General features: G+C 39.2%; 1 protein-coding gene across 2 annotated transcripts in view; it reads left to right on the forward strand.

Moving 5' to 3' along the window:
* The window catches only part of MAGI3 (membrane associated guanylate kinase, WW and PDZ domain containing 3), a 219,073-nt gene that overhangs the window by 188,113 nt on the left and 6,793 nt on the right, over positions 1–24,167 (forward strand). For both annotated transcript variants that reach the window (XM_010968506.3, XM_074370220.1), the window contains exons 14-19: positions 1,433–1,625; positions 3,746–3,934; positions 8,724–8,909; positions 18,296–18,398; positions 19,170–19,296; positions 19,876–20,019. In XM_010968506.3, the coding sequence (XP_010966808.2) occupies positions 1,433–1,625; positions 3,746–3,934; positions 8,724–8,909; positions 18,296–18,398; positions 19,170–19,296; positions 19,876–20,019 (942 nt within the window). The remainder of the gene's footprint in view (positions 1–1,432; positions 1,626–3,745; positions 3,935–8,723; positions 8,910–18,295; positions 18,399–19,169; positions 19,297–19,875; positions 20,020–24,167) is intronic.

Genomic DNA, 24,167 nt, shown 5'->3' on the forward strand with positions numbered 1-24,167 from the left:
TGTTTCTGGGCTTTCTGTTCTGTTCCATTGATCTATGTGTCTGTTTTTGTTCCATTACCATACTGTTTTGATTACTGGAGCATGAAGTCAGGGAGCATGATTCTTTTAGCTCCATTCTTCTTTCTCAAGATTGTTTTGGCTATTCAGGGTCTTTTGTGTTTCCATACAAATTTTAAAATTTTTTGTTCTAGTTCTGTGAAAAATGTCCTTGGTATTTTGATAAGAATTGCATTGAATCTATAGACTATCCTGGGTAGTATGTTCATTTTAACAACATTAGTTCTTCTAATCCAAGAAGATGGTATATCTTTCCATCTGTTTGTATCATCTTCAATTTCTTTCATCAGAGACTTCTAGTTTTCACAGTACAGGTCTTTTTGCCTCCTTTGGTAGGTTTATTCCTAAGTGTTCTATTCTTTTTAATATGGTGGTAAAAGGGATTGTTTCCTTAATTTCTCATTTTGATATTTTGTTGTTAGTGTATAGAAATGTAACAGATTTCTGTATATTAATTTTGTATACTGCGATTTTACTGAATTCATTGGTGAGCTCTAGTGGTTTTCTAGTGGTGTCTTTAGGATTTTCTATGTATAGTATCATGTCATCTGCAAACAGTGACAGTCTTATGTCTTCCTTTCCAATTTGGATTCCTTTTATTTCTTTTTCTTGTCTGACTGCTGTGGCTAGGACTTCCAACACTATGTTGAATAAAAGTGGCATGAGTGGGCATCCTTGTCTTTTTCCTGATATTAGAAGAAATGCTTTCATTTTTATCATCTCTTAAATGTCAAGTTTTAGCAGCTCTGAAACTAGCCCAAACGTTTAGGATTACCTAACTGTAGGATTCTAATTGCTGGCAAACAGAATGAAGTAGATCTTTTCACCTAGATGCAAGTGAATCTTAGGTCACTCTGTTCCCTTAAAATATTTACTGCTTTATAATTTAGGAATAAGAAATATTTCTCTCTTGTTAAACTTGTACTGATAGCCTTATGTGATCAGAGTATTATAAGAAGTATCCCAGTTGCTGTAACAGCATACAGATCTTTCCTAATGACGTTCAGTGGACCTTACATTTAGTTGCTACTCTACAGAATTTTATTTTCTGAGTTTAATGTTTCTGTTTTACAGTAGTGATGGAGGTGATAGAGGTACTTTTTAAGTTATTGAACCACTTTGTATTTTCTGTCCTTTTTGTACCCAGCCCAGAAGATCCAGAAGAGATTACATGATGTGGTTATTTGAAGTACTATTTGGAGAATGGTCAATTTCTAAGATTTCACCTTTCTAGAATGTAACTGTTCTCATGCTGAATTGCAAAAATCTGTTGATTTGCACAATACTGAGTCAGGAAGTCCTTAACTTAGTGGTTAAAGATCTTTATAGATCGTAGTAGACTGTACAGACCAGCCTACACTTTATATCTTATCAGATATACATTGGGGCCATCATTCCTCTGGGTGCAGCTGAGAAAGATGGTCGGCTGCGTGCAGCTGATGAGCTGATGTGCATTGATGGAATTCCGGTTAAAGGGAAATCACACAAACAAGTCCTAGATCTAATGACGACTGCTGCTCGAAATGGCCACGTGTTATTAACGGTCAGAAGAAAGATCTTCTATGGTGGTATGTGAACCTGTTCCTGCTCTGAGAAGTTAAAATAGAAATGAAGACACTTAGTCCACTTTCTTTTTTTGAAAGTGGTGGAGGGGAGGTTTATTATGTTTAATAGTGTATGAGGTAACCCATTTAGTATGATCCATGGCCTTCCTGTGGAAGACCATGTAAGGGCAAAGGGATTCAGAAATAGTACTATTACTCTAAAAAAAGAGAAATAAATTTGGGGCCTCTGTATTAAGATTATATGAATTTATTGATGAATTTTGCCAATGTGGTGTTATAGATCAGAGTATCAGGTTAAGTCTGTTTTCTTAAAAACAGATACACAGTTATTTAGTCATACCAAGATATCCCATTAGCAGAATATCAAAAGATTTTGGTTCTGATGAAATCCTAAATATTCAGAGGGCAGAATGTTTCTACTTGAGGAGTTTTCAGTTTTAGTATAATATGATTTAACATTTATTGAGTGCTTACTGTGTCCCAGATATATGGATTTTTTTTACTTACTCTTTACAACACTATGATGTAAACACTGTCACTTTTCTAGTTACAGAAATGTTGAGAAACACGTAGCTGATAAGTAGTAGGACAGGGATTAAAACAAGTAGTTTAATCACAGACCCTGGGTCTAAACCATTACACTAGGATGTGAAAATCTCATATTTTTCTCTTCAGTAGCTTTGTGAATATTAAGTAGAAATTTTTAAAAGTGAATTCTTGCCACTTAAAAAATTTTAAAAGACAGCCTTGTGGCACCACAAGAATGTAAGCCTCATGAAGGCTGGAATTTTTGTCCATTTAATTATGTGCTGTATCCCCAGTACTTAGAAGAATGCCTGCCTGGCACAGAATGGACATGAAAAATAAATGTTTGTAGACTTGGTTAATATTTGTATTATGCCTAAAAATGAGGCTCTGTGTTTTTGATTGCAACATCCAAAGTAAAGGCCCACCTCTTTCTGTAAATATCAGGCATTCCGAGACGCATACAGATTTAGTGCAGTGTTGCCTCTGTTTGGTTGTGCTGGAATCAGAACATAACTGCATAGAGTAAAAAAATGTGGTTTATGTATGTTACACAACTAGAGTTGGCTCTCTCCTGGAAAGCATCATGAAGTCTGTAGTTTGTTATATTGAAAGCATTTTAGCTAATTCATTCTAACCATGCATTATATCAAAAAGAACCTTTATTTTTTGTTAATGATTGGATATCGGTGACACTTTGTTGAGGTTCAAAAACAGATTCTCAGTATCACATAGATTTTGAGCCAAAGAAACCTTGTAAATGCATAGTCACCAGTGGCAGTATATTGTGGTTGTTGTTAAGGATGGTTTATATCAAATTATGGCACCAAATTTGATGCCTTTTTTTTTAATCAATAGGGACTAATTTGTGTCATTCTTTCTCAAATTCTGATGTTATCCTTGAATGGGAGAAAAAGGTATAGGTTAACTGCTCATTTACTGGAGATTCCATGTGACCTAATGGATGCCTAGGAGAGTTAGCTTTTCACGTGGACGGCTTGTTGTATACCCGAGAACTGCTAATGGTTAACCCATCCGGTATCATTGATCAGGCAACTGCGGTTGTAAAACTCATTGTAAAAGATAAATTCTGCATCGATGGCAGACTGGTCTCAACCCATAATGGGCAGCATCTCTGTCCCGATGCAGTGACCTCCCAGACATCATAAATGTCAGTCACTGCACTAAATTATATTTAAAGTTGACTTTATAAGGAAGTTTACTGTGTTCTTTCTCATTATCAACTTTTTGAAAACTTACTGGCCAAGGTTAAAACCCTGCTGGATTGAAAACAATTTCAAGAATTTTTTTTAACTATCAAATTTCACAGAAGCTTTGAAAAACTTCCTTTAAAGTGAGATAACATTTTATATTTTTCCAATTATGCACTTAGAGAGTATTTAAGAAGTCAGATGGCCTGCTGCTGCCTACATCTGCACTCAGATTATATCCAGAGTTCACTTGGGTAGGGCACTGCTTTTCTTTTCTTTATGTTATTAGAATCTAAACTTGCTTGTCAAAGGCTTAGCACAAAAACGCGTTAGTTATCAAAAATTATGATGTTCCCGAAATATCAAAATTGATCATGTTTATTATAGAGAAACAACCTGAGGATGACAGCTCTCAAGCCTTCCTTTCAGCCCAGAATGGATCTCCCCGCCTGAACCGAGCAGAGGTCCCAGCCAGGCCTGCTCCCCAGGAAGCGTACGATGTTGTCTTGCAACGAAAAGAAAATGAAGGATTTGGCTTTGTCATTCTCACTTCCAAAAACAAGCCACCTCCAGGAGGTAAGGGCTGCCATGTCCCATTGTCCCTCTTTACAGTTGTAGTTTTCTGAGTCGCCCACTGGGGTTTATGAAACTAATAGGAATCATGTGTAAATTGCCTTAGAGACTTACCTTTTATTAAAATGCTGCGTATTCTCTTTACCTTTCAAAATTAGATAATCTGAATCAAGCCTTCCAGGCTTCGGTTTATCTATCATCTCAGATTTTGTGAAATAAGTCTCATTAGCTCAGTTTGCATCAGGATTATACTGCAGCAGTATATCACGGATGCGACCTTACTGATTTACTGAAAGAAAAACAGTGCTGAATTTTTTTTAAATTTGGGGGGCATAGGTTTTTTTTTTTTTAATTAGGAGAAATCATGTATGCAGAAATGAATTAAATGCTAGAAGCAGCTGAGAAAAAACAAAACAGATTAGCAGAAAAATCTTGACCCAAATATGTCTTAAATGGTCCTTTCATGTCATTTAATAAAAATTGCTATCTTCTAGCTATAAAGCAACCTTCTCGAATGATGAGGCATTCTTACTTTACATGCTTCATTAAAAGGTAAAAATTTTGTCAGACCCTTTAAAAATTAATCTAAATACCCTGAACCTAGTTTGACAGAATATTGTCATCTGAGAAGGGTGAATATATATATTAATTCCCTCAACAAAGGAGGAATTACCTCTAATATATTCAGGGCTGTTATGATTCAGCAAACTAAGTATTTGTTGTGTCTTTATGTTTCTAAGAAAAAAATTATCTTTAAATATAATTATAAAATCCAAGTGAACATACAATGAGAGCCAGCAAGTTGATATTGGTGTATGATGTTTGTCTGGTGTCTTTATTTTTCCAAGCCAAATGATTCAAATCTTTGACCACATGAAAATGTGCTCTTGCCTTTGCCAGTGAGTTTGGTTATATCTTGGGTAGTGAGATCCTTTTAGCCTAGATAGTCACTAAAACATTAGTGAAAAAAGGAAACACTTTCAGGAAGGTGTTGTGAGCCAAACCAATTTACAAAAGAAATCTTGCTAAAATTAATGCCAGTGTGTAAAGGAAGAAGATTCTGTGACATGGATGAGTTATTACTATAGTATCAGGTCACTGCTCACTGATACTAGTTTCCATTTTCCAAAAGCAGTTGCTATGGTAACGCTTGGAACTGGAACTGTCACTGATGCTGTGAGGATGATTATGTGGCCTGTGTCAGAAAAATGAAAGGAAGCAGCTTTTAGGTGGATTTTATGTTGTATCATTGGAAATCAGTATTTCAAAAACAAATAACCATTTTAGATAATCATATTCTCATTCTAATGTCATGCAGTAATCCCAGGCATTTAGAGTAACAGAAACAGTGAAAGATTATTACTCCGTGTGATACATGCTAACCACTTTTTGTGTTGAAGATACCCCTTCCCTAGCACCACAAAGACTAGGGGAGAGTCTAGTGTTCACGGTAAAACTAAGAGATATAGAGGAATTCAGCAAAGTAACTTGTGTCACATAAATATACTTAACATATTTTTATATTTGTTCTATTTAAACTTTGTCTTACTAAATTTTAATACATTATATATTAAATATATTTTTGTGTGTATTATATTTATTTGTTTATATACAAAATTTAAAAATATTTATATACTTGTTTAAATTTTTTCTTACTCTTTTGATGGTTTTGCAGACCATAGATGCTAAATCTCTGTATAAGATAGCGTCATTAAGTGCTGGGCTTTGTAATCAGACAGACTTGGATTCTAGACCTGCTTATGTCTTTTAATAGCTGTCTGATCTTGGGCAGATTACTTACCCTCCAAGAGCTATGGTTTCCCCCGGGAAATGAGGATGATGATAACACTTCTTGTCTCATATGTGAGGATGAAAGGAGATAACGCACGTGAAGCCCTTTGCCTGGACCTGCAGTGAATGTTAGCTGCTGTGGCTTGTTGTGGCTTCTCCTACCATTGTCAACATAATTATTTATAAAACTGTCACTGCCTCTTGACCTTTTTTTTTAAAGAAACTTTTAAAAGTTTATCGATATTTGAGTAATGAGATGGGAAAGAAAGCCCAATTAAAATGTAAGATTGAGGCAGCAGCTAATGTGTGGCAGGAAATGAGTATTTGCAGCTCATTAATTATCAGCCTGAATGGTAAATTAGGCTTAGGTTGTCAGTGAATTTTATACAAAGTACTTGAGATTTTCAGTCATGGTGAAAAACCAGAATTCATAATTTCACTGAAATGCTAGTTAATAATCTCACAAAATTCTGAGCCCTGAAAGCATTCTTCTTGGAACTCCATTTATCTCATATAGCTCAAAGATTTCCGGGGTAAGCTTGAATGAGGAACTTTTGCTCGGAGACTGAGCAGTTGCTGCAGACTGCATACCAGCAAAAGTTGGGTTTAGAAAAGAGTTAACGCAGGTAACAAGTCGAGAAACCTGTCTGTCAGAATAGATCATTCTTTGTGGACCTTGTCTTGGTGTAGGGTGGTATTCTGCACAGTATAGGTGGGTCTTTTTTTCAGTCTGATGAAATGTATTTTCTGCTGACATTTGTCACAAGAAGAGTTCCCAGTAGCATCTCTACTACCAGTTATAAAACCCTGAGATCCTCTACCACTGACTTTTTCAAAGATCAGGGATCCAGGTTCCGCATCGTTTGCCCTGGACGCAGTTTGTGTCAGTGCCAAGTGAACGGAGTACTTAGAAAAGACCTCTGTTGAAGAGGAAAAAGGACTTGGCTAGTTCTTGCTTTGCCAATACTTCAGAGGTTTTAGTGTTTCTCTTATCATGTACTTTTCAGTTCTGGTTGCAGAGGATTTCTTTGAGAAAGGGACATTGCCATTTACTGTCCTTTCTTTTCCTGAAAAGAAATATTTAAGAGCACTAAAGAGATCTCAGCAGCTGGACAAGTCAGGCGGTGAGACAGATTTAGGCCACAGATGAATGGAGACAGATAAAGCCAACTTAGCTGTATGGCAAATGCCTATAGAATTTGTATATAGGACTTCAGACTTTTACTTAGCCGAGTGTAGTCTGAGCAGTTACCTTGAAAAGTCTATTCAGAGAATGTTCGGAAGTTTGCTATTTTTAACTCTTTTGGTGGTGCTGTTATAAATACGAAGTCAGTAACAGTCCAACCACTTTGACCTTCCCTTACCTCGACAACTCACCCTTCTGGAAGTTCTGTACCAAGATCTGCCAATCCCCTTTGACCATATTGCTCACGTGATGAGAAAGGAACCACTGGGACTTCAGTGGTTAATTCTGTTTGATGCTTTCCCAAGTCCGAACAAACCCCTTTCAGTGTGCTGAGGAGCTAAATGATCTTCTTCTCAGGGGATCTGGAATGAACACTGTGTACAAGTAAATCTCTTCTAAGAAGGAGAATAACTAAGATACTGATTCAGAAGGTCACCACAGGGCCACTGTGTGATTCATCATGCGTTTCTGATGTGCCACCTGTGGTACTGTCAGGAAACCAGCCCATCCTGCCTGGAGCTTGTCTAATCCTGTGTTTATCAGGAAAAAGGTATAATAAATACTCGATATAATTCAGAGCTAAAAGGCACTTGCTTCCAACTTTGACTTCCTCTTTTTTCAGATAAAATTTCCCACTGTATAACCCTAGAAGAGCCAAGGGATGGCACTCACTGTCCGTGGGGACATAAATCATCGCCAAGAATAACTTCCAGTCCAAATGAAGGTCTATTAAAATGTCCCTGACATACACCTAGATATAATTCAGAAATACAAGTGAGGAGCCCATTTTATTATGGAAATTAAACATAATCATAGTGCCATTTAAAGATATTAATTTTCCCTATTCGTAACAATCCATATTCAACAGGAGCCCAAGTGCCTGATAAATTTACTGACCTGGGCAAAGAAATTCTCAGATAACGTAGAAGGAACATTTCTTTCTTAATACAAATGCCCCTTATTAAGTGGTGAAAGGTATTTTGACAAGGTTTCCTGATGTCTGAGAACTCATTTTAAGCCGTAATAACAGTGAAGTGTCTTAATAGTCTCAGAAGGCCTTTAGCATTGTGCTAGGGATACAGTAGACCTGCATGGGTGGCATTGCAAGCGTCTGAGACTCAGCCTTGTGCGTTCAGGGTAGGATTTTATCCATAAGCCAAATAATCTTAATGTTAAACATTTAATATTCTAATTCTACTCAGCTTTTCTAATTTTAAAAAGCTCTAAAGGCATAAACAAAAGGAATTAACTTTGCCACAGAAGTAAGTATGATGCATTTTAATGATCCGTCATTTCACTATAACTGGGTTTCTGACCAATCTGAGTCCAAAACTTGATTTCAGACTGCATTTATTTACAAGATTCCTTGTGGGAGTAAACGCCCCTTCAATAGAGCCAAAGATGGTCTCAATGGAGCAATTTCTAAAATAGCCAGAAACATGATGCAGCCTAAACAGCCAAAGACAAACAGAAAATGTCGTAAGTGTCACAGATGTCAGTAGCATTTAAACTGCATTATTAGAATGACAATAAAAATTGGAAAAAAGGTTTATGGTAAGTGGAAAATAGCAAAGAGGTTTTATATGCTATGATTGCAGTGATGTAAGGAGCATCTATGCATATCAACAAAGAGTGGAGGACAATATGAAAATAGTTGCATTTGGATAGGATGATCACACGTGGTGCTTTTTTGATACATGTTTAAAGAATTTTCTTTGCTGTTATGTTGAGTTTTTGATGATAAAGATGATGATGAATTCAACTCTAACAGATATGTTAAATAATTTAAAAACCTAGGTATTTTTCCCCCCCCAGTTATTCCTCATAAAATTGGCCGGGTCATAGAAGGAAGTCCAGCTGATCGCTGTGGAAAGCTGAAAGTTGGAGATCATATCTCTGCTGTGAATGGACAGTCCATTGTCGAATTGTCCCATGACAACATTGTTCAGCTGATCAAAGATGCCGGTGTCACTGTCACACTAACAGTCATTCCTGAAGAAGGTAAGGAACCAGTAAACCTGCTTTCCCCACTCTGATCTGAGGGACACGGAGCCTGCAGAAGGCAGCGGCTTCCTCCAGCATCGCCAAAATCACTGCAATGAGAGAACCATTTATTCACCCTGGACTCTCACTTTTTTGCCTTTTCCATTTAATGAATTTAAAAGACAGATTATTATAAAGTTGTCAGAGGCTCAAGAAGAATCATCTAGCTGGTGAGTGGTGGCCATTTATTTATGTGCCAGAGAAGTGAGCATCCAGAGTGAAAGAGATTGGTAATACTTTTCAGATCTTATTTTCTTAAAATAATGTCTTAAGTCTCTGCTTGAGTAAGAGAAAATCCTCAGAAGAGTTCAAAGAAAGGGACTGTTGGTATCAGGCCTTTCATGGCAGGCCCACGCCACAGTGTGCCTCGCTGTGCGCTGTGCGGGGCAGGGCTTCGTTCTCGGCAGCTGCTTTGTAAACGGGGAAAGGGAGTATGTAGGAATGGCCAGTAAATAGGGCATAAAACTCGCCTAATATCTTGCCTAGCTTTAAAACTGCCTTTGATCATTAAGAATTTCTAATTAGGAACCATCCTGAATAGGACCAGTTCATGTCCTTTGTTTATGAATTACAAGGTAACCATTACGTAATGCTCAGCTCATGTTCTCTGATTTTGCAGTTACCGAGAAGCCAAACGCAGCAGACTTAGGAAGGCTCAGTCTTCCGTGTTGCAATTCCTTGTACTGTATAACGTGTATTCATGGCCCCCTGCCCCCGTGATCCTCTAATCTAGTCAGTTTTTTGGTCTTTTAGTTCTTGATTCTTCCCTTTCCTCTTCCTACTGCTCCGCTCACATACATTTATCTAAGGTGTTACATCAATCTGCCTTCTGCCTGAGAGTCTGTCGGGGCTGTTTCTTCATGGACATGAGATCACCCAACTGCTCTGTGAGGCCCCTTCTTGTTCTAAGACCCCGTGACATCCCTGCCTCTGCTCTTTTCCCTTCTCTGCCCAGACTCTGCTGATCCTTTTAAAATCCTCCTCAGCGGAAGCTCCAGTGCTTCCACACACTCTGAGCAGAAAGTGTTTTATGATTTTGCTCCCAACCTGCCTTTGAAATTTACCTCCCAGTGTTCTTTCCAAATCCTGTCTTGAGCTCAGCCTCATTGGCCTCTGTACACATGGGCTTCCTCCCCCTAAATCCCATTACCCTCCTTATCTCTGCAATTCGTTGAGCATTATTCTTCCATCACTGTCTCCCTATTACAAGGGTCTGCTCTTTGAAGACAGAGAAAATATTACCAGTTGACTGTGATACTCGGTAGGCACTCAGTAAATGCTTTCTGAATGAAGGGATGAGTAAATGGATGAATGAACCAATGAACAAAGTAAAAGTCAGGAGGTCTGTGCCAATACCTAGCAGAGGCAGTATAAACCCGATAGAAGTAAGGCTTTTGACCGACAGAGTTCACTGACACCTGTTAGCTAGCTGCCTGACCTTAAACAAGCCACTTAACATTTCTGACCTTCAGTTTTTTATCTACAGAATGGGAACAGTAATATCTAGTTCAGGATCACTGTCAGGATTAAAGCTGGAAATGTACATAATCTGCATACATACCCCAGGTGCTCATCTAATGAGAGTTGTCATTATTTTACCACATCTTTGCTCGGCTGCCTCCCTCATTCAGGTCTCTGCCTCAGTCTCACTGCCCGGGGAGGTGATGATCTTTAGGAAGCAAGTCCCATGCAGCAGGTACTGTCCTAAGTACTTCACATCTGCGGCCTCCTCTCGTACTCACGCTAACCCTAGGTAGGCATGCTAGTCTCCCATTCTCTGCATGTGCACTTGCCCATGGTCATAAAAGTGGTGACAGAACAAGTGTTTGAATCAAGCAGTCTGGCTCCAGAGTCTGTGCTCCTAACTGCTGTGCCTTCCCTAACCAACCACAGTTTCGAAAAGAAAGTAACGCTACCCACCGCCCGCCCCAGCCTTCGTCCAGTCCTTACGCAGCTTTACTTTTCTTTTTATTTTTCTTCATTGCACTTAGCTCTACCCAAGATTATTGAACTATGAGTTTGTTTATTGTCATCTCCTCCGCTAGAATGTAAAGTCTTAAGATTCATGACGTTAGAGAGTTTGTCATGTTCAGTGCTAAATCCCAAGGGCCTAAAACAATGTTAACCACGTAGTAAGTGCTCAATAAAATTTTTTGAATGAAGGTTCATTGTTACTTCATGTGATTTTGCTCAGATTTCGTTACCTCAGTTTCTTTACCATGATCTCTATAGCCTGCTTTTTAGCCTTAAACTTGTTCTGTGACCCACAAAAAAGCAGGCCTCACTCAGTGCCATAGGAAATAACACTTCAGGGTTGTTCTGAGAATGATGTACATAGTGCACTTGTGTCACCATGCTTGGCACCGATTAGTTGTCTGACCTTGAACAAGCCACTCAACATTTCTAACCTTCAGTTTGAGAGCTAACAGTTCTACCCTAGTGATAGAAGCTGCTGGAAGCAGTGGAACTAGCAATAGTATAGATCAGTGCTTCTCAAACCATCTGTAAGCATCAGTGTTTTTTCCCTAGTCCATCACAGACCAGCATTTTTGTGAAATAGAACAAAAAATTAAGTGAAAAAAACAAAGAAAATTATTCTGTTAAATCATCATAAAATTTTCTAAATTCTTACTCTCAGTATAAGTACGCATCTTACTGCTGACTGACCAACAGACCGCACGCTGAGGAGCCTTGAGACAAAGAAAGAAGTGGTCTTTCTACTGCTGAATTGTATTCGTATATTTTTTTCCCCAAAATTACCCTTTATTGTTGATGGTGTTTTCTGTGAAATCTTGTCCAAAGTTGCTCATTTTTCCTGGAATAAAAAATTAAGTTTGACACATTCTGGCCCAAATACTTCTAGACCTGTCTTGTTGACAGTCTCAAGATTTCCTACATAATGCCAGGCAGTGTTTAGGAAAAGTGGAAGGATGAAAGGAAACTCCCTAGCAGACCCATGCTTTAAAGTGTATTTCATATGTAGGTGCAGCCTCTTAAAATACAATTGCATTTGACATGTAAAATCACATTTCAGTGATTGCACCTTATTATACGCTAAGTTTTATTAAGCTGTGGGAACATTCAGAATCTCTTAGTGTTTTCAGGTAAGAAATGGACAGATTTTGGAAGAAATTTCTGTCCATAAAATCCCATTCATGGAGTTTTTAAGTCTTCCAGGGTTTTCATTGTATTCGTATAAAATCTATCAACTACACCAAAGAAGCAAGCGATTATTTATAGCTCTACAGCTGTTTTCAGAAATCACACATTCAGATCGATTCCCCAGAGCTGCGTTCCTTCCCGTGTGATACTGCTTCCCGACTCTCCACAAGACACTCACTATTAACACATAGCAGACGGTTACCTGGTAAAAGAAAACTTGTTCCCTTCCTCTTCCTTTCCCCCTTTTGCTAGAAACTATTTAATATTTGTGCTTATTTTGCCAAGGAAATGGTTAACCAAGTTCCCAAGGCAAGTGTCATGTGTAGTACAAAACTCTCAAACATATTCGTGACTCGGGACCCTGGCTGGTGGCATCCTGGCAGCACCGCCACCTCTTCCACCGTGCTGTCTTGTTCTCAATTTCTAGAGCATAAACTGATTAAGCCTGCTTCTTCTTGCTTATTGTAAAGAAATCTTTAAACTGTATTATTTTGTGGAATCAATTTCTAATGTTGCATCAGGTCTTGTTCATTTCATTTTTAAGAGTGAACCCAAGTTCTCAAAGGCTGCGAAGGGCTGTGTTAGTGATGGCAACACTGCCAGAACCATTCTTTTGTTTTGTTTTGCTGTCCATTTATTTATCTGTTTATTCTCATTTGTCTCCATTTTCCACTCTCATTTCTCTTACTACTGCCCCTGGCAGTTACGCCAGTGTGTTTTATGTGCCTCTTTTTATTTATGTCTTTTAAAATACATACTTGTGTGTGTGTTGGCATTTATTTTTGAGTTATATAAATGGTGTTATTGTATTACAGGTTTTATGCTGCTTTTTCTCTCAGAACCGTATTGCTTTTTTTTTTTTTGAATGTCATTTTATTGTCCCAAGATCCAGTCCAGGATCTTACATGGCATTTAGTTGCTGTATCTTTTTTCTTTTTAATTGAGACATAATTCAAGTACTCTAAAATTCATCATTTTAAAGTATACAATTCAGTGGTAATGAGTATCTTCACAAGGTTGTGCAACCGTCACCACCAATTCCAGAACATTTTCAAGAAACCACTACTCTACTTTCTGTCTCTATGGTTTGCTAGATATTTCATGGTATATAAATGATATTATATAATATATGGCCTTTTGTGTCTGGCTTCTTTTACTTGGCAGAATGTTTTCAAGGTTCATCCATGTTGTAGCTTGTCCTTTTTATGACTAATGAATAATATCCCATTATGTGTGTATATACATTTTGCTTATCTATTCATTCATCATTTGATAGACACCTTGGTGATTTCTTTCTTTTTTTTTTTTACTATGTGAATAATGCTGCTATGAACAGTGGTGTACAGGTTTTTGTACAGATGTATGTTTTCATTTTTCTTAGCTATATACCCAGGAGTGGAATTGTGGGATCGTATGGTAACTCATGTTTAACTTTTTGAGGAACTGCTAGACAGTTTTCCACGGCAGCAGCATTATTTTACATTCCCACCAGTAATATATGAGGCTTCTAATTTCTCCACATCCTCACCATTTATTTTCTGTTGTGGGTTTTCGTTTTGTTTTGTTTTGTAATTTTAGCCATTCTAGTGAGTGTGAAATGGTATATCACTGTGGTTTTGATTTCTATTTCCCTGATGACTAATGATGTTGCTGTTGGCCATTTGCATCTCTTCTTTGGAAAAATGTTTATTCAAAACCTTTGCTTGCTTTTGAATTGGGCTGTCTTTTTTATTGTTGAATTATAAGACTTCTTTGTACATTCTGCTGTTAGATCCTTATCAGGTATGTGTTTTGCAAGTCTCCTCTCCCATCTTGCAAGTTGTCTCTTCATTTTCTTGATGCTGTCCTCTGATGCACAGAAGGTTACTGTCGTTGATGTCTAATTCATCCCTCTTTGGTTGCTTGTGCTTTTCGTACCATAGCATCATGTGCCTTCAGGATTTATCCATGTTGCTGGGTGAACATAATCGATGGCTTTTAACTGCTAGATGGTTTTCCACACTGTATATTTTCCAAATATTGCCTGTCCCCTCCCCCACAGACAGCCACACTACCTCCAACTCCACATTATCACCAGCTACCTGTATGTACCTTCTAAAACAGTGTGAGAATTCATTGGAGGGAAACTGCTTGTTCAGATAAATTGCTTAATTTAACCAAATACTGTCAGATTGTCCTCCATAATTGCTGCAACCATCTACGCTCCCACCAACAGAACACTGACGTGTCCTTATCTTTATATCCCCGCCATTACTTGGCATCATCCAGCTTTCGAATTGGCTAGTCTGCAGTATGGAAAGCGTTGTCTCATTGGGACTTAACTTACGTTTCTCTGTTTACCCATAAATTTGAGCATCTATTTAGGTGCTTATTTGGGGGTTTTCTTTTCTTGTGAATTGCCTCTTCATATCCTTTACTCATTTTTCTTGAGGGATTGCTGTCTTTTTCTTGTTGATATTTAGAGATTCCTTGTGAATTACATAGGCAGTCATCAATTTAGCTTTTAAAAAAGTACAAATATCTTTTCATGTCATCGGTATGTTAACTTTGACTAAGGTGCCCTTTATTATACAGAGATTCTTAATTCAGATGTCACCAAAGTAGTCAGTTTTTACCTGTGGCTTGTACTTTTCAAGTTTTACTTAAGTTATCCTTTGCTACCCCATGTCATGGAGATTTTCCCTTACATTATCATCTGTTAGATTAAAGACCTGAATGCAAAATTAGAAAACTATCTGGACCCTACCTTTATATATAGTTTTAGGAGGGATCTAGTTTTATTTTTTATTCTTAAGTGAGTCAATTTTTCTAGGACCAGCTATTGGACAGTCCTTCTTTTCTCACTGATTTGTGGAGCCATCTATTCTGTATATTAACTTCCCCTTTAAACATGAATCTCCAAGCTCTCAATTTTATTCTATTGGTTTATCTGTTCTTATCTATATATATATATATAGTGTATATATAATTTTAATATGTATAAATAGAATTTCTAATAGTGTGTGTATACATATGTATATTCATACACACTTTTTAAAAACTCAGTAACTGTGTTATATCCTAATATCTGTCAGTTAAGGCCAGTCTTTCTCTAAGCGCCCCGCAAGTCAACTAGATATTCGTGAAACTTTTCCATACAAAATTTTAGAGCAACTTGTTAAGCTCCTCTAAAAAATCTAAGTGCAATTTTTATTGGAAACATTGAAAATATATTAACTTTGGGAAAATGTGCACCTTTAAATATTTAAAGTCATCCTACCTAAGAGCATAGGATATCTCCAGTTATTTGGATCATCTTTTCAAAAGAGTCTTAGAAAGTTCTTCCACAAGGTTCTTATTTATTCTTAGTACAGATGATTCCCAATGTATTACAATGTTTGTGGCTATAGTTTAACTATGGGATTTTGTGTTTTTCCTCTGATAATGCACTTCCTCTTAAATAGTTACATAAAGAAACTCCAGCAAAAGTTTAATTCTCATTGGTGGAAAGATACACTTAACCCAATGCTTTACTAGAACATAGCCCTGTTTGACATCATGCAATAAATATATAACTTTGAGAAGTAAAACAGCTTTTAACACAATTGGAGAAGCCATGTTGCGTGGGTGGAAGGACTAAAAAGGAAAAGAATACCAATGATAGAAAGTTTCTTTAACCCTGAAGAGGATAACATAAAACCGTGTAACTGGAAGAGTAAGCACCAATCTGTGGTGCTTCTGCCCGGCAGTGGCATCTCTCATCCTTAGGGGAACGGAGCAGAAGCCTTGAAACTGATCAGCTTATTTATACGTTCCTCTCCGAAGTTATAGACCCATTGCTTTAGCCAAGCTAGTGAAGCACAGAAAATTATCCAAATTAGACTAATACAAAGGTATAAGTACCTCCCAGTCATCTTGTTGATAAACTTAATTTTTCCCACCAGTTTCCATTCCCTTAATAGTACCATGAATTTACAATGACAGAAGAGAATTCAGCTCTATCATGGTGGGCACTTAGAAATTGGCATACTCATAAGCAAAGATGGAAGGACTTGTGGAATTTCTGGTAGGTACAGGGATATAAATGAGGCGTGGCTCCTGCCATCAAGGAGTTTACAATCTAGCAGTAGAGACAGGTATTCACCCAGCTCTGAGACAGTGTGGTAAGTCCTATGAAAACAGTGTGCTTAAGGAGCCAGGTAAGATTTCACAGAGGAGCTGAAGTTGGAAGCCGGGAGTGCCAGGTGACAAGTGTGAATAGCATCTTATGAGCAATAGAAGTAACCATGGGTTTCTAAATAAGGCGGTGGCATGTCCAATTTATGTTCTAGGACTGGAATCCAGGAAAGGAAATAAAGATGAGATTGGTGACAAGGAGGCGAGCAAGGAGGAGGCCAACATATGTAACTTGTTAAGCTAGTTAGGAAAATTAAATTCATGATAGTAATAAAAGAGCAACAAACAAATTTCCTGGTTCCCCCCACCCCACCAAAACTAAAAATGAAAAAAGTTCATGCTCCATTCTCCCTTCCTGGAACATTTGGCTTTAAAAAGGAAAGACATCTCTCTGGATAAATTCTGCAAAGGTTGGTGCCACATCTCTCCATCTGGTACACGTTGTTGAAATCCACATAGACACACGAGCCAGGCGGGCAGAGTCGGAGCATCAGAGGGCCTCACGGGGCTGCCACAGCTTAGCCGCATCTCATTACTCCCTGCCTGCCACTTAGACACATGTCTGCTTTTTCAGAGTACTCCCCAGCTTTCAGCTCCAGGAAGTTCTTAAGAAAAAGTTATTTATCTGTTTTCAGTCCCAAGAACTTTGAAGAGAAACAACTTAATCCAAGCCATAAAACAGTGATGCATTTAGTGACCCTGAAGTCCCAGCTTTCTCAAGAGAAGTTCCTTCCTTAAACATTCATATCCCTTGTCTTTCACATCAGTCTTTCTCTGTTTTCATTATTTTCTGAGATTCAGTTTATATCAGTTTCCACATGTTCTAACCTAAAAATGGCCTCTACGTGGATCATTTTTGCTAAGTAAGGTAAATATTTCAGAATGTACACTTTAAGAGAAATATAGCCCCAAATGACTATCATTTTGATGATTATGATGATGATAACCATTGTGATCATTTTAATAGAAACATTGATATAGTAAATATGATATTCCAGCATGCACATTTATATCCTCACTTCATACAGTAACCCACGAGGTAGCTGTAATTCCCTTTTCATAGATGAGATGATTAGAGGCACAGGATATTTAAGTAATTTGTTCAAGAACACACAGCTAGTAAGTGATGGGGTCAGACTTAAACCCTGCCAGCTTGCTCCAGAGTTCATGGTCTTAATCATTATGCTATGCTCTCTCTCTCTCTCTCTCTGATATTTTAACTATCCTATGTCTGAAAATTTAGGCAGGATAAAACATTAGAAAGTTTCAGCTTTAAAAATATGAGTCTGACAACCTTAAGAGTATCTTTTAACCATCATCTCCCATAATTGGCATCCAGTTCTCGGTGCGAGCAGTTTCCATGCTTAGTTATGAAATCCGCCCTCAGGGAACAGCCGGAGCTCTGGAGCTGCTGGGAGTGATGCAGAAACAGATGTTCCTTTTTCAGCTGTATTTGTGCTCTTAGAAAACAGAAACAGTAAACTCTTCATAAACATTTGTCAACACTCAGGATGATTTGACAAGTTTGTCTTTGATACTAGAATTAGGTAAAATAACTATTCCTATATTAAAGATGCAGGTTGAAGATATGTGTGTAGTTTATGGACGGGCCTCTGTGTTCCAGCGTCCTGAGGCCTGTCCTTGTCATCTTGGTGATTTGCCAGTGATGAGGGGTACACTCTGGAAACAAGGCAGTTCCCAGAGCTCAGTCCTCTAGACAATATTACGGAGTATGTTCATTTCCGATTTTCGTGTTGTGTGGACGACCAAACCAAAGGTGAAAGAGGGAAAGTGTGTGCAATAAGAATGATTCCTGTTTTCTTCAAACACAAACACTAATCAAAAGCCACGGGGAGAAAGATGCTAATGTTCCAGTTGCAGGTGGCTGACAACAGTGCTGTTCATGTAAAGTCGCTACCATTAGGAAAGCAGTAGCCACTTGTTACTGCCTCACTTTCGTAGATCCACTTGATCCTTCACATTTTTATGTACAGATTCTTATTTCTGTTGTTTTCTCATTTGAACAGAGCATCTTGGTCCACCATCAGGAACAAACTCAGCCAGGCAAAGCCCAGCCCTGCAGCACAGGCCCATGGGACAGTCACAGGCCAACCACATACCTGGGGACAGGTGGGACTGCTCTTTTCAGGTTTTGGTTTCTTTCTCTCCTGGTCTCCCCCACTTTTCATCGCCCGCCCCCACCCGTCTCTACACAGTTGTGCGGAAGCCAGCTGGGGAGGTCGAAGTGAGACCTCCACTCCCTCCATCCCTCCGTCCCTCTTCCCAGCCCCCACCCCAGGTGCAGCGGGACCACCAGTCACACTGACAAGAGGGGATTAGGTAGAAGTGACAGCCGCACCCGCTCTGCTCCTCTTGGTCCTCATAGTTTGGGGAAGAAAGTCCCCGACAGACCCCCATGGACTGCTGTCTTCCCAGACTACCTGAGCAGAGCAGTATTTCCACATGTTTCTTTCCTCTTTTGTTGAAAATATTAGCCATGAAACAAAAACCAAATTTCCAGAAATTCAGCATCTTCACGGCCGTTGGTGCCACAGGAGAGCCATTCTTCATTCCGACAAGGTCAGCTTATCTGCCCTCTGGTTCAGTGACTTGAGTGCAGTTTTCCTTGATGTAAACTGCAGTTCACGACGCCCTTAAAACAAAAACAAGACAAACAGAAAACATGGGGGTGTTGACAGACTTTAAGCGATGCTGGAGTTAATGGCCGGGGTTTTGCCTGGCATCTCTCTGCTTCTAGATACAATCTGTCTTTATAGCAGTTTGTCAGCCCGAGACGGGCAAGGTTGAGCATTTAAAAGAAAAGAAATTGATCTGCCTTTACCTGTAGACTCTTTTCCATTTTCTCAGTGCAGAGGGTGACTTGATTTCTCTCCCTTGTAGAAATGCCACAGAGGGTGAAGCTGGAAAAGACGTCTCCATTTCGTACAGACACTCGTGGTCTGACCACAAGCACCTCGCACAGCCTGACACAGCGACGATCTCGGTCATAGGCACTCGGCACAGTCAGGTGAACAGAGACCACCCCCCCCCACCCCGGGCGTGGGCACTGAGGAATCTGTATTGCAGATCAGTTTAGATGTATTTGTTCCCAAAATTCATCATTCCTAAGAACCTATTCTGTGTTTGGCATTCTGTTAGGGTCCATGAGAGAATGTATAGAGTGAAAGAAAAGTTTGCCCTTTATTGGAGAAATGTGAACCTTTAGTTAAGTACATAGAAATAGCAGTGTTTTAGTAGGATCAAAGTAGGATTTGGGGTTTTGTTTTGTTTTGGCTTTTTCCTTTTTTCAGGAAAATTAGTCAGAGACTACTTAAGGGAAGCACTTTCCAAAATTCTGTTCTCTGATTGGTGGCACATTGACCAATGAGTAAAGAAGACATGTAATCTTCAAACTAATTGAGGCTGCTTTGATAATTGTATTTATTCAACCAAATTCAGCCAAAACTTACATTCCTTCCTTATGATACAGAAATGCATACTGAGCGTACAAATCAGTTCTTCCAGCTATCAAAGTAGCCTTTGTTCAAACTTTTTGAATAAGGCAGTCCGTGAGAGCTTGTTTTCCTCATCCGTCTCCCCCCTCCAGAGCCTGGGCTGTTACCCGGTGGAGCTGGAGCGGGGCCCGCGGGGCTTCGGCTTCAGCCTGCGGGGCGGGAAGGAGTACAACATGGCCCTCTTCATCCTGCGTCTGGCCGAGGACGGGCCTGCCATCAAAGACGGCAGGATTCACGTGAGTTGGCTGCACCTTTTGGTTCTGGCTCCAGAATGGAAACTTCTGGGAATAGTTGATTAAAGGGAGTGCGGAAACCTGCTGAAGCTGTGAAGCGGGACTTTCCGCCGCTGAGACCTGAGAGGCAGAGGCTTGTCCTGGTCTCACTTCCTCCTCCCGGGCTGCTGCGTGTGTGGCTGTCATGCTGCCTTTGCGGCCTCGACTGTGGTCAGAAAAATCATTTTTATGTGCATAATCCACATTTAAGGGTAAATAGATTAATAAGTACAATACACCTTCATCTTATTGGAAGTCTTGGAAAAACCAGGGTGAAACAGAATCTTCCAACTTCTTCCAAGAAGCAAGAGGCCTGGGAATTTTTTTTCCTCTTAGCTATTCCTAGAGATAGCCACAGATGGAAGAGCATGACCCTCCCGAGTTGCAGGACTAGCATTCGCATCAGTAATGTCCAGCGTAAGTGTTCTCAATCCTGAAACTGCAGCTTCGCACAGGGCATTGCAGGCCTGATTGTTTATGGACCTGCATGAGGTATTTTCCTCCTTCTCTGGGTAGAAGATTTATTTGCTGGCTTCAATTTTTAAAAGTAGTTAAATCACTGGTATTCAGTTAGTTTATACACTAAAAATTTTCAAATCTGGACGACCTCCCCCTACTACTCAGGAAGACTTTCTCTTTCCTCCCTCTGCCACCAACAGGGATCAGGGAAAGAGAAGTTTTTCTTTTTCTTTTCTGTTTTGTTTTCTTTTTTCCCTTTTCCTTTTAACTAAGTAAACTAATTAGAAAGGCAAATGGCCCTGGCAAATTACTAGATGGTATATTCTAATGATAATTAGAAAAATCTGAGTGACTGTAGTTTTGACTTTTCCCCGTCACTGCTCCACTCCCATCTCTCATTTCATAAAGATACATTGAGTGTTCACTTTACCCAAGGATTTATACATGGCACTGAATGAGCTGGGAGAAAGAATGACACCAAAACAAGATACCATCCTTTCTCTAAATGACTAGACTTGTGTACAAGTTCCAAGAAGGTGCATGTGAATGGAGAAGACTTCATAGAATAGGTGGCATTGGACGGTGGATAGGATTTCCATAGGGGGAGATTAAGGAAAGAAAACATTCCAGGCTGAAGAAATAAGCAAAGGGGTAAAACTGAGGAAGTATAGGTCATATGTAGGGAACTGCAAGTGGTCAAGTTTACCTAGAGGCTATTAGAAAGTACAGAGGGGAGCAGAAGAGGATGAGAATATAAATGTAGGATGGGTCACCAAATGTAGGTCCAAGACAGTGGGAAGTCACAGAAGACTTTTGAGCCAAGAGCTCCCCTCGGAGCAATACACTGATAAAATGAGTCTCCTGGCGTGTAGGGTGAACGAGGGAACAGGGCTGGCTATAGTTTTAGGCGTCCAGTCCTAGTGGTGGGAGTAGAACTTGAATGGCAATGCTCTGGGAGAAGGTAAGTGATATGTATCGGATCAGCTGTTAATGAGAAAAAGACCAGCTTAGAGTACTTGTTAAATGAGTGAAGGATGAAGGAAAGGAACAAAGGGTGGCTTAGAGGCTTTACCCTGCCTGTACTATGAAAAAAACATTGGAGAGCCCAGGAGGAGAAAGGATTGGGCAAAGACTGATAATGTACTTTTAGTCATGTTGATGGACCAGCTGGTTGGAGCAGGTGTAAATATTGAGCGGGCCATTAGAGGTAAAGTCCCAGATGATTGCATTATTCAGGCAGAGGCAATGGCTGAAGCTTTTGCTGTGGATGAGATCACTAAAGGAGAAGATTTAGAGATGTGGGCAGGGCCGGGACTCTGGAGAAGGCCTGTAATTAGTGGACCAGGGACAGGAGGGAAAATGGGGAGGGTGAGAATGTGGAGCAGCAGACCTGAGCTGGGGAGCCTTGACGGCAGGGAGAAGGGTTGATGGCCAGAGTCCGGGAGCGGGGCTGCAGCTGATCGAGATCTGCTGGCTTTGCCTCCCTCCGTTCACTTTCTGGTAGAGACGGATTAATAAAGCAGGAAGAACGTGGGTGTGGAAGTCTGAGGGGAGAGGGATCCAGCTCTGGTTCTGCCACCTTGCAGCTGTGTACAGCTGGGTGACTTCTCCAGACCTCAGCTTCCTCACCTGCAAAACATAGAACCTTATGTAAAATACACGGCCCAAGTAAACTTCTCAAAATTCTACTAAGAGCAGTTTGAGGCACTGTTTATGGGATGTCATACTTATTTCTGGTTTTCTTGGTCCTTTTTCTCCTCCACTCCCCACCATTTTTTTTTTTTGAAGCTGTTTAAGTAGTTTAAATATGGAAGTTTTTTTTAAAATCTATTGTATTTTGTATCAAAAAATCCAATTAAACCAAAAACTAGGATATAATTGAAACGTTCTTTTCAAATATAACCTCCAGATGCACTAATCTCACCAAAGGCAAAGAAAGAGGCCTCAAGGGATTCAAAGTCTGTTTCCAAAACATGTTATTCTTTATAAATGAATTCTAAGATTGAATCAGTTTTAATTTGGGGGAAAAAAAACCCTGAAATTAAAAAAAAAATTAGCTATTACTGCTATGCCCAGGTTTGTTTTAAACTCTTAAGAAAATAAGTCAGCTTTTCAGAGAATTATTTTTCTAGCTACTCAGTTATCAAAATCTTGACCTGGTGTAAGGATCATGGGAGCTTTGTCGTTAATGACAACTCAGTGGGGCAGGCGCTGCCCAAAAAGATGAGTGCTTAACTCCAGCTCAGACCTGCACCTGGAGCCACCTGAGCATCCTCTCTGCCTTCCCCTCCTGCCTCTCTCTTCTTCTCCCTTGTTTTTTCTGTTAGGCTGACAACCTGACTTTGTACCAATTAGTCCAGTATCTTCAGCACCTGAGACAGTGCCTTGACTACTAATAGTAGCTGCTCCATAGAGATTTGTTGAAACAACAGAAGGCATGGTTAATATTTCTACATAATGAGAGAATGGATTTTTTTTTAATATTTAAGGTTAACGTCCAGAACTTATTACTGGGTAGACAGGACTTGGGCTATGTGAAGGAATTAGCAAACAGCGTAATTCACTAAAACATGAAAATACTAACTTTTACTACAGATGGGAAGATGTTGAAAGGATCTGTAAACTTAATGAGTCTTCAGCTGGCCCTTAAAGCCTATTAAGATTTAGAGAGGAGAACAAAAGGTTCTGGGCTAAAGGAATGAGAAGTCCACTGAATTGAAAAAGTTATTACAGAATAGTGTCAGACTTAAATGTTTAACATAGAACAAAACCAGATTTAAATAATAATTCGAGTTGGCTGTCTTCCAGACAACATGTTTTCACTTGTGTTACTTTTAGTTTCACAAAAACGCTGTGAGACAGGTGGCGCTACCCCCACTTACAGATTTAAAACTACAGCTCCAGGAGACTAAGTCCCAGCCACAGGGGGACCCAGGCTTGTTGTCCCTCACCCAGTTTGTGTGCTTTCCACGTCAGCCATAGCCTGTGTCGCTGGGATGCAATTCCTCTGGGAGGCATTGTAGGTTCTTAAGTGGGTTATAAGACAATGTAAGCAATGTGCTGGAAATACTGTTTGGTAATATTAATACTTTTTTAGTGGCTGTTTTAAAAACTTGCAAGATTGCCTTTAAAAAGTGACTTTATTTGGGGTTTTTTTTTTTGTTTTTTTTATTGAAGTATAGTCAGTTTACAATGTATCAATTTCTTGTGTACAGCATAATGTTTTAGTCATAGATATACACACATATATTCCTTTTCATATTCTTTTTCATTATAGGTTACTGCAAGATAGTGAATATAGTTCCCTGTGCTATATAGTAGAAACTTGTTTATCTGTTTTATATATAGTAGTATCTGCAAATCTCGAATTCCCAGTTTATCCCTTCCCACCCCCTTTCCCCCTGGTAACCATAAGTTTGTTTTCTAGTCTGTTTCTGTTTCATAAATAAGTTCATTTGTGTCATTTTTTTTAGATTCCACATGTAAGTGATAACACGGTATTTTTCTTTTTCTTTCTGACTTACTTCACTTAGAATGATCTCTAGGTCCATCCATGTTGCTGCAGATGGCATTTTAAAATTCTTTTTCATGGCTGAGTAGTGCTCCATTGCATATATATACCACATTTTCTTTATCCAGAAAAGTGACCTTTT

Source organism: Camelus bactrianus, chromosome 9 (assembly GCF_048773025.1).
Source record: "Camelus bactrianus isolate YW-2024 breed Bactrian camel chromosome 9, ASM4877302v1, whole genome shotgun sequence".
NCBI lineage: Eukaryota > Metazoa > Chordata > Mammalia > Artiodactyla > Camelidae > Camelus > Camelus bactrianus.